Source organism: Perca flavescens, chromosome 9 (assembly GCF_004354835.1).
Source record: "Perca flavescens isolate YP-PL-M2 chromosome 9, PFLA_1.0, whole genome shotgun sequence".
NCBI classification, from domain to species: Eukaryota; Metazoa; Chordata; class Actinopteri; order Perciformes; family Percidae; genus Perca; species Perca flavescens.
In genome coordinates, this window is record NC_041339.1 from 19,307,437 (window position 1) to 19,319,155 (window position 11,719).

General features: G+C 40.3%; 1 protein-coding gene across 1 annotated transcript; it reads left to right on the forward strand.

Moving 5' to 3' along the window:
- The first annotated feature begins 824 nt into the window (after positions 1 to 824).
- Positions 825 to 11,061, forward strand: dmap1 (DNA methyltransferase 1 associated protein 1). Its single transcript, XM_028587369.1, has 10 exons — positions 825 to 1,301; positions 1,500 to 1,591; positions 3,220 to 3,415; positions 3,683 to 3,841; positions 3,960 to 4,127; positions 4,326 to 4,511; positions 4,920 to 4,991; positions 5,635 to 5,707; positions 8,345 to 8,697; positions 10,325 to 11,061. Exons 1-10 carry the CDS (start codon positions 1,206 to 1,208, stop codon positions 10,382 to 10,384), a joined length of 1,455 nt encoding a protein of 484 aa, XP_028443170.1. The 5' UTR covers positions 825 to 1,205; the 3' UTR covers positions 10,385 to 11,061.
- The last annotated feature ends 658 nt before the right edge of the window (positions 11,062 to 11,719 follow it).

The following is an 11,719-nucleotide window of genomic DNA, read 5'->3' on the forward strand; positions in this document are numbered from 1 at the left end:
AGCCAACCCAATTTCGGTCCATTTTGAACCAGTGATTTTTAGAATGTATGTGGCTGAAGATATGAGGAGGAGATGAGGACTTATACATGACTCACAAGACCAGGCCAAATATTTAGCAGGTTTGGATGTTGATGCCGTGCCCTTTGGGATGCTGGTGAGGTATCAGATACATTTCTACAGTAGGATTTACACTGGTAGGCCATGCAGCTATACGTTCAGAATCAAAGTCGTCAAAGCATGCCATTGCTATGAATTCTAAAACAACTTTTTAGCAACTATTTAGTGTAGTTGTGTGTGTGTGTGTGTGTGTGTGTGTGTGTGTGTGTGTGTGTGTGTGTGTGTGTGTGTGTGTGTGTGTGTGTGTGTGTGTGTGTGTGTGTGTGTGTGTGTGTGTGTGTGTGTGTATACACCAAGCCCCAATAACTGCTGACAGGCTTAACACAAGGGCAGCTGACCTGAGAGAGATGATCATAAAGTAGCTGGATACCTGACCTTGGTCGATTACCAAGGCTAAGAGAAAGAGAACCCTCTGGTATATATATATATATATATATATATATATATATGTATATGTAAATTAATTAATTAATTAAGGCAACTCAGTTTGTGTTTGATATATTTCTCATGTACCGAGGATACTTTGATTTGAATTTGTATCACATTTTTCTTTTTTTTTTTTTTACATACATCTTTCTTTTTTAAATGCACCTCTGGTATTGACATGTTTTGTACATACTGCTGATGTACATATTTTCTTTAAAAACAAAAAACGTTATCAGTTGTTTTGATTTATTTGAAAAAAATAAGAAGCTGCAGTGCAGCGCCAGACCTCACGGGGGAAACAAACAATTCTAGAGTAGATCAGTAGACCAGCGACCCGGAAGTAGCAGTGTCGGTTCAGTTGCTAGCTACTCACCTAGCCTCAACAATAGCTCGTGAATATTCTTAATAACTGTCTCTATAGCTTTCACGTATAGTAGAATTGTTTACCGTAATAATACGAAAACAAATCTCACAAAATTGTTAATTGGCTGTATGCGGCTCTATGTAAAGTTAACGTAGCTTACAAATGACACCGTTAGTCTTTAGCTAGCTAGTAGCGTAACATTCGTTGGACAGTAACGTTACCGTACTGAAAATGCGCATGTGAATGAAAGATATTTACGTTTCACAGGTAGTGAGAAGAGTTAATTACATATTAAGTCATGTCTACTGGTGCTGATGTCAGGGATATTCTGGAGTTGGCTGGAGGAGAAAATGACGGTCCCATCAGCAAGAAAGATCTCATCAACTCAGACAAGGTGAGAGATAATCATAAGATATCCATAATTATTCATGTCCCGTGTTAATTCCCTAAATTTGAACAGGCTGTGGGATACAAAAACACAAAATATGCCTTTCTCACAGCAACACATTAAGAAGATTATGTTGTTATTATATATTTATAGTAGTACCAGTTTTCTTGAGACAAATAACCCATTTTTCATCACCTGTCTTAGAAAAAAACCAAGAAGACAACAGAAACGCTGACCTTCAAGAGACCCGAGGGAATGCACCGAGAGGTCTATGCTCTGCTCTATTCAGATAAAAAGTATGGGCTCGTTTTGATTTTGTCTTAAATATATGTACTGAGTTACCCTTAATGTTTTGATTCAAGTCCTGTGTGTCATAACTGCTTTACTTATTTTTAAAGCTATGATGTTGCATGAGGAAGGGATCGGCATGAAAATGAGAAGTGGGAGAGTTTTCTCTTCATCATACATTCAGAAAAGGAAGGGAAAAAACAAACAATAGTTGCATTTCTTTTTTTAGTGTGTGAACCTAAGTGTGTGTCATTTCATTGTTGCGCAGATGATTTGCAAATCTATTTGCCTATGAAAGCTAATGACAGGGATGCACTAAATTTTCCCTGCTTAGTTGTATCGCTGATATTAAGTTGTGGCTTTCAGAAAACTTTCTTAATTTGAATAAAGATAAAAAGGAGTGTATTATTTTCAGTGCTTCAGGCACGCAAGATAGTCCAGCTTTGAATCTGGGAGCTCTGGCTTCCTACACTAGGTCATCTGTCAAAAACTTGGGGGTTACTTTTGATTGCAGCATGAAATTTGACAAGCAGATCAGTAATGTTGTTAGAATGAGCTTTTTCCAGCTTCATCTCCTGGCTAAAGTTAAGCCTTTCCTGAACAGGCCGGATCTAGAAAAGGCAATCCATGCTCTTATCAGTTCAAGATTGGATTATTGTAATGCTCTTTATGTTGGTCTGAATCAAACCTCCATCTCACGTTTTCAACTTGTGCAAAATGCTGCTGCGCGCTTTTTAACAAATACATCTAGACATGCACATATTACTCCCGTTCTCTACACTCTACATTGGCTCCCTGTGCGTTTTAGAATAGATTTTAAGATTTTGTTGTTTGCTTTAAAGGCCTTAAATGGTCTGGCCCCAGAGTATTTGTCTGAAATTTTAACTTTGCGGGAGCACAAACCAGCAAGTTTTAGAAGTGCCTAGGTCAAAGTATAAACGGTGGGGTGATCAGGCATTTGCAGTTGCTGCCCCGAGACTCTGGAACAAGTTACCCCCTGATTTTCGCACTATCACAGATGTAGCTCTTTTGAGGTCCAAACTCAAAACGTATCTGTTTCGTCTGGCCTTTAATACGTAGCAGTGGTGTGACAATTTCATTCTTTTGTTTCTGTGTTACCTTTTTTTGATTTTACTGTTTTCTATGTTCATTCTTTTTATTGTATGACATGTGTTTCTGATGTTAAGCACTTTGGATACCTGCTGGTTTTTGTAAAGTGCTATATAAATACATTTTGATTGATTGATTGATTGATTGATTGATTGATTGAAATAGAAATTAAGACCAATGACAGCTCAGTGAGTGTCATGTTCACCCATTCAATCAGTGGAAGGGTTCATGTTAAAGCCTCACTAAAAGGGAGAGCTTGTTCATTTTCTATGATTTTGTATGATGCCTGTGCTTCATAGTCAAGGCTAACAATTGATATTGTATATTCCTGCCCTTGGGCTCTCTGATCTTGCAAACTGCAACGGTGTCTGTTTTTGTTTGTTTGTTTGTTTGTTTGTTCTTTTGTCATTTATATATGCTGAATATCCTAATTGAGCTGGTTCGATTACAAAATGAATAAAGCAGATTTTCAACATATTTTGCACCCTTGCTTTAACAAAGACTTTCTTTACCTGTTAATCCCCAGAGATGCACCCCCTTTGTTGCCTAGTGATACTACTCAGGGCTACAGGACAGTTAAAGCCAAGCTGGGCTGTAAAAAGGTGCGTCCCTGGAAGTGGATGCCCTTCACCAATCCAGCTCGCAGGGATGGGGCTATATTCCACCACTGGAGACGTGTGGCAGAAGAGGGCAAGGACTACCCTTTTGCCCGCTTCAACAAGGTAGGGATGACTACAGTCTCCTCTTTAGTCTAACCACTTATTCCATACAAACACAAATGATTTTTACATCTACCCATCCTCTGTTATCTCCTCCTTTTCAGATGTATACATTTTTATAATAATAATAATAATAATAATAATAATAATAATGCATTTTATTTAAATAGTGCTTTTTAGAACTCTCAAAGACACTTTAAAGAGTTTCTTTTTTCAGTTATTCATCCTGATTCACTGGATTCTCTCTGTTCTCTTTGTCTGCCTTCAAAGACAGTGCAGGTACCAGTGTACTCTGAGCAGGAGTATCAGATGCATCTCCATGACGATGGCTGGACTAAAGCAGAGACAGACCACCTGTTTGACCTGTGCAAGCGCTTTGACCTGCGCTTTGTAGTTGTCCATGACCGTTATGACCACCAGCAATACAGAGTAATTACTCGGTCACTTATATACAGCACTCCCGTTCTCTTTCATCTGAGGATATAATGCAAAAACCATAATGCTTAAACCCCATATTTGTAGTGACATTTCCATGTATTTTTCTCAGAAACGTTCTGTGGAGGACCTGAAAGAACGATATTATACCATTTGTGGTAAGCTGACAAAGGTGCGTGCAGCTACAGGGACAGAGCCCAAGATCTACATCTTTGATGCCGGCCATGAAAGGCGCCGTAAAGAGCAACTGGACAAGCTCTTTAATCGCACACCTGAACAAGTTTGTACCTTTATAGTTTGATTTGGATTCTTATGTTATGTTTGTAGCCTTCATAACTTAAATATTGCCCAACCAAGAAATACCAATTATAACTGCAGTTATTAATGCAGTAATGCCTTTTGTGGAAAAAAATAAGCTTGTAAGATATTTGCCAGCCTTTTGAATATTAAGATCACACTTCTCTTGTTTTTCCTGCAGGTGGCAGAAGAGGAATATCTTATTCAGGAGCTAAGGAAGATTGAGACAAGAAAGAGAGAGCGTGAGAAGAAGGCCCAGGATCTGCAGAAACTCATTAAAGCAGCTGACACAACCACAGAGTTAAGGCGAGCCGAAAAGAGAGTTTCCAAGAAGAAACTACCACAAAAAAGAGAAACAGAAAAACCGGTATGATATGCACTCGTACAGAAGGAGCAAAGTAAAGCACAAGCCAACCATTCATACCTGAGAAATGTTTACCAGCAAACTAAAGCATCATTAGAGGGGGAAAAAATACCCTTACGTAGTTTTAATTATTGAGATGGCACATCTGTCAACCTTATGCTAGTGCTTATTCAAAGCAGCAGTATATTGAAATAACAGATTAAGATTTTGCTCAGTCTCAATATTTTGTATTCATTATTTTATATCATTTCAAAGGAGCTGCTGTGTCTTAAAGAAACTCAAGGGGTTCTTGTGTCTCAGTTTGTGAAATTAAAGCCTGATCTATCCCATAATAATTATTTAAATATTTTCTGTCCAATGTTCGGAGGGGTGTCTTATCTAGGTTTATAGCAGTTATTTCTTTTTCTTTAGGCTGTTCCAGAAACGGCAGGCATCAAGTTCCCTGACTTCAAATCAGCGGGAGTCACACTGCGCAGTCAGAGGGTGAGTATAGCTGGATCATATTAAGATATTAAAACTACAAGTAGTATTCCGAAACGCATCTGCAACGTAAAACTTCCCTTTGGCTCTCAAACACCAGTGAGGAACTTAAAAGACCAATCTGAAACAAAGAACAAACCTGCAAACTACAGTAGTTATAAATAATCCCACATTTTTATTTCTTTCTACTGTGCTGACATTATCCATCAATTAAGTTTTGTTGATACCACCATTAATATCAAAACAATTTTAGCGAAGCTTGATCCTGCTGTTGATGTATGTGAGAAACCAGAATGTCTGACTTGAGCTAGCTATCTCTCATTAGCACTGTGATGATTAATTCAGTTAGTGACTTGCTAATATCTTTAAGACCTAGCAAGGGGACTCTTATTCATCTTCAAGACTGATGAGGAGCTGCCCCTCTCTATGGGAAATACATTAGCATGGCTAAAGGAGTGGAGTACCCCTCTAGCTAATCAGTCAGACAGAGTTCAGTGGATAAAGACATTTTGATCTGGCCTGCTGAAGTGCATTTCATACGAATTAAAAGCACTGAGATGGAGCTGTTTATCCTAATATCCCCGGCACCTTAAATCACACCCTTGTGTGTGTTGGCGTGTGTGTCTCTCTGTGTGTTGTGATTCAGATGAAACTGCCAAGCTCTGTAGGCCAGAAGAAGATTAAGGCCATTGAGCAGATCCTGCTAGACCAAGGAGTGGGTAAGTGTGAATAAACATTAGCAATCTGCTAACATTTCTAAGTTTTACATTTTGAGCTCTCCTCTGCAACAGACTTACGCCGGAAACACACTGCACGCGGAAGCGCTGTGAAGCAGTGCTATTTTAATTTCGGCGCCCCTTGTTATCCAATCTGTCCGGCCACACCGGCTGCGATCAGGCGCGGAGTAGAGCGCCGGCCAGCGTGCTACGGCGAACATTTTGACGTCACCTCTATTTCTTCCGTGAGCAGCGTACAGTGGGGGAAATAAGTATTTGACCCCTTGCTGATTTTGCAGGTTTGCCCACTTACAAAGAATGCAAAAATCTACAATTTTAATCATATGTACATTCTAACAGTGAAAGACAGAATCCCAAAGAAAATTCCAGAAAATCACATCATATGAATTTATTAAAATTGATAACCATCTGATGAGGAAAAACAAGTATTTGACCCCCTGGACAAACAGCAAGTATTCTGGCTCCTACAAGCCAGTTAGTCTTTCTTTAAGACACAGCCCCAATCCGAACCAATTATCTACATCAAATATACCTGCCTCACCTCGTTACCTGTATAAAAGACACCTGTGAACACCCAAACAACCAGCATCCAACATCACTACCATGGGCAAGACCAAAGAGCTTTCTACGGACATCAGGGACAAGATTGTTGATCTGCACAAGGCTGGGATGGGCTACAAGAGAATCGGAAAGCAACTTGGAGAGAAAAGATCAACTGTCGGTGCAGTTATCAGGAAATGGAAGAAGCACCACACAACCGCCAACCTCCCTCGGTCTGGGCCTCCATACAAGATCTTGCCTCGTGGGGTGTCCCTGATCATGCGAACGGTGAGGAATCATCCCAAAACCACAAGGGGGAACTGATGAATCAACTGAAGGCAGCTGGGACCACAGTTACAAAAGAAACGGTTGGTAACACACTACGCCGTCATGGATTGAAATCCTGCAGCGCACGCAAGGTCCCCCTGCTCAAGAAGAAACATGTACAGGCCCGCATGAAGTTCGCCATTCACCACCTGGACGACTCAGAAGAGGCCTGGAAGAAGGTGATGTGGTCAGATGAGACCAAAATAGAACTTTTTGGCCTCAACTCAACTCGTCGTGTTTGGAGGGCAAAGAACACCGAGTACAACCCAAAGAACACCATCCCCACCGTCAAGCATGGTGGTGGCAACATCATGCTTTGGGGTGCTTTTCAGCCAAGGGGACGGGACAACTCCATCGTATTGAGGGGAGGATGGACGGGGCCATGTATCGTGGAATTCTGGACCGACATCTCCTTCCCTCAGTGAGAGAGCTGAAGATGGGTCGAGGATGGGTGTTTCAGCACGACAACGACCCTAAGCACACGGTCAAAGCAACAAAAGAGTGGCTGAAGAAGAAGCACATCAAGGTTCTGGAGTGGCCTAGCCAGTCTCCAGACCTGAATCGATTGAAAATCTTTGGAGGAGCTTAAAATTGAGTTGCCAGGCGACAACCTCGGAACCTGAATGATTTGGAGGCTGTCTGCAGGAGGTGGGCCAACATCCCTGCCGAAATGTGCACAAACCTTGTCACCAACTATAAAAACCGTTTGACATCTGTGCTGGCCAATAATGGCTTTTCTACAAAATATTAACATGCTGTTTGTCCAGGGGGTCAAATACTTGTTTTTCCTCATCAGATGGTTATCAATTTTAATAAATTCATATGATGTGATTTTCTGGAATTTTCTTTGGGATTCTGTCTTTCACTGTTAGAATGTACATATGATTAAAATTGTAGATTTTTGCATTCTTTGTAAGTGGGCAAACCTGCAAAATCAGCAAGGGGTCAAATACTTATTTCCCCCACTGTATGTGTCGAGCCAGGCAGGTAATACAGGAAGGCCATAGTGCAGCTGGATACTTTAAATATAAAACACCCAGGTTTATGGTGATTATTGCTGTCTTGACTTAGCTGTGCCTACAGCAAGACACACCGAGAGATGGACACACACACACACACACGCACACACACACAGAGAGGAATAGAGAAATATCACTTTGTGACCAGTGCGGAGAAATGAACGCCAGGCGTGGGATTAGGTACGAATCTGCGCATATTGGCGCTTCCGCATGCGTGGTGTTTCCGGCGTTACAATACAAGGATCCTAAATTAGGTATTTGGTGGTCTTGGTTTGAATAACAACCGTTTCAATTAATATTCTGACATTTTTTAAATGTGTACAAATAGAAAACAGAGCAGTGTGGTTTAACAGCAGTGAGCTTACACATAGGAGCTATTTCTTGACTAACACTACCTGGTCACAATCTAAGATGTTTTTTCCTCATTTTGAAGTTGTCAGTTGTCTGATGACATTGGAGGGTTTTAAAGATATGGCTTCTCATTTGGTAGTACCATACTAAGGATACTACATCTGCTTAGCTAGACAAGGCTTTTGGAAACGCAACAATCTACACTATCTAAGCTGCATACTGAATCAAAATCCCTGTACTGAACAGTTTGGGACCAATACATGCATCGGTTACACCATCGTCTTCTACTCACAATTGTAAACTATTTTTTTTGGTGTTTTCATCAAAGTGCTTTAACCTTATTTCCATTTATCTTTGCCTTTGTGTCTCTCTGTGGATCCAGATCTTAACCCGATGCCCACAGAGGAGATTGTTCAGATGTTCAATGAGCTGCGTAGCGACTTAGTGCTGCTGTATGAGCTGAAGCAGGCCCACAGCAATTGTGAATACGAACAACAGATGCTGCGTCATCGCTATGAGGCCCTACTGAAGGCTGGCAGCGGAGGCGGGTTTGGTGGAACTATAGGAGCTGGACCCCCAGCCGCAACACAGGTTGGAGAACTCAATTCCACCAACAGCACTACAGCATCCACCCCAGGGGGCGAAGCTCCGTCCTGGCCCAGTGCAGACGACATCAAGGTGGAAGCCAAGGAACAAATCATTGATGTTGTAGGAGCACCACTTACCCCCAACTCAGTAAGTCTATTTAGCATTGACCCAAACTCCTGAACCTTTACCAAAAATGGACTGAAGATATCTTTTCTGTTTTTAAGTATTTTGGACCAAGTCCTAGTCAAATCTCAAGTCTTAAGAGGTCAAGTCTCACCTCTATGAGATGTGACTGTCAAGTCAAAAATCAAGTTTTTCCTGTCGGTCAATGCTTAGTATGAAAATCACAATAGCACAATGGCCAAAATCACACCAAATATTTATTTGTTAATGGAAAACTAGACATTTAATGTCCAGTTGCAAGTAATAAATCAAAGCATCTGTATGTGTCAAATAGTTCAACGGGAACACTCAAAACGAAGTATTTAAGAGTATAACTTAACAGATGTTGACTAAACTTAAGTTTGTTTTTGTAACATAACTAATGGCCAGATTTAACAAATTCTGTACTAATTCAGTTTACTCAAAATTTAAAGGCAGTTAAGGCAATGGCCACTCATATTTTTATGTGTATGTTACATTTTTTACAGTGAATGTCGAGTGCTGTGTGGGATGATGGCATGTCTTTCATTTTGAATGTTGGAAGAATACAGATTTATAAGATAGAAAGTAACATCAGACTCCTAAATCGGTATTACAAAGATTAGTTTAGATTAGAGACAGACCGATATATCGGCGGGCTGATATTATCGGCCAATATTAGGCTTTTTCCAAACTATCGGTATATTTATAAAGGTAGATAAATGAATATTTAAAAAATAAAATGAAACGGACGAAACACCCTTCAACCGTGTTATGAGTGTTGGCGTTGTATAGTCTGTCCACCAGAGGGCGCTCTACAACGTCCCTGTTGGCAACACTCGTGTTTAACCTGAGTTAAGTTTCATATCTTAAGTTTGTATTTATACATTTTATTTATCAGAACTTTAATATATTTTGATGTTCCTCTGTTCTGTTGTGACAATAAAACAAACAAGTTTATTTTTAAACTGCATTATCATATTATTTTAGGACTCATAAATAACTAATGTTAGGGGAATCTGTTTGTTTTGTTACGCGTTTCTGGATTTATTTTTAAAATCTATATCGGCCGATATTTTAGATTTTTAAATCACCAAATATTTGTATCAATATCGGCCTTTAAAATCCTTTATCGGTCGGGCTCTAGTTTAGATTGAGGAGCATGCAGGCTTGTGACCTGATAGACAAAAAACTTTAACTAAATGAAAGGCAGTTGAATGCACACGCACAACTTAAATTATTAGGTTCAACTTCAGTTTTAATAGTAGCACTGAACCGTTACATACGGATGACAGGTATGTTTTCGGTCATGTCAAACGGTTAAGCAGTTAAGATCATTTAGATACATTTAATGGCAACGTTTCGGTACTAGACCTTCATCAGGCAAAATTTTGGCATTTTGCCTGATGAAGGTCTAGTACCGAAACAATGCCATTAAATTTATGTTTATGTATTTGTAAGTTAGACATTGTGCAGGAGTTTGTTTGCAAATATGATAATCCTGTCATTAATTATGGCCAGCTAAAAATGGCCGTTGATTGTAAACTGGTAAAATGTCTGCCTGTTAGAATGCAGAATGAGGAGGAAATCCCTGCTAGACCGTGATGTGATTGTTTTGTGTGTCACATTGCAGCGCAAACGGAGAGAGTCGGCATCCAGCTCGTCTTCGGTGAAAAAGGTGAAGAAACCTTGATGAGCACGAGAGCACCAGCTGGTAGCGGAGACGGCCACAAGTTTTATGGTTGGACAAGAGGGACACAGGGGAGCAGGACACAACTTACATAGAAAGACCACTGACGACACACACACACACACACACACACACACACCCCTTTTCACCTACCAACAAGACCTCTCCAACCCCTCCCCATCTGGCCTGCCCAGCATCTTTGTGACAAAGGCAACAACTGAGTGACATTTCATTCCATTACTGCTCGTCTCCCTTCCTCCACCATTGCTCGGCCTTAGATGAGGCAAGATCAACTGTAAATTGCCAGGCCGAGCTAATCGGGACATGGGGAAGAAGGTGGGAATGACTGGGTAATTGAAATGAATTGGAATGACGGAAGAGACTCTGGGAGTGGGAGGACCTCGAGCTGCAATGCTCATTTGACCCATCTGAGGTTTTTTCGTAGGCTAATCATGCCATAGTGTTTACTGGAAATGTGTTTTTGTGTTAGCCTGTAGTACCCTCTGTAGCAAGCCAGAGTGTGTCTCTCTCTCTCTCTCTCTCTCTCTGATGGACGGTGGTTCCATCTGCTGTCCAAGCTCATTCTTGACCTAATGGGACTGACTTGTGTTGTTTTTCCTCGGGTGACCTTGAAGATGCTTCAGTCAATGATTCAATAAACCTCATTTTTTTTTTGCTTACTGCGTGTTATGCATGTTTATGCTATAGTAGTCCCTCTCACCTTTCAAGCGTTCTTTCTCAGATGAGATCTTAACTTGGAGGTAATTAGTGTTGAATACACATTTGCCAGGGAAATTGTAGGATCAAGACATTCTTACCTTACCTGTCATTTAAGTTAAGTGACAACTAATGACTTCATTAATATGATAATTAAGCCGTGATCATTCTTAGGTTGGCACAGCCACTGAAACTTCATTAGGCTCCCTCCCCATAATATTGCTAATTGCATGTCAATTATGTCGTTTAGTCTACTTAGACATTCATTTCTATGCAAATTTGGTCCAGAAGAGGGGAGTCATGTGGTCTAGACTGTATTTATGTATCTGTAAAGATGTATGCTTTGCAAAAATGCAAGTATTTCAGGTACTGCAGTGTGCCGTTTCCTGGGGTCTTTAGATGGTCATCATCGCATATCTTGGTCTGTAACCAAAAAACATTCATTAGGGCACTTCTGATGGTTTTTGGATTACAAATGAAGGTGTTGAACGTATGAGCTTAACTTAATATCCAAAGACAATTTTGTCGAAAATAATTTATTCAACAGCAAGAAAATGGTACAACTTTTTATTAAAACTACCGTTGTCTTTGGTAAAGTCTTGATCCTCTTCAGAAACCTTC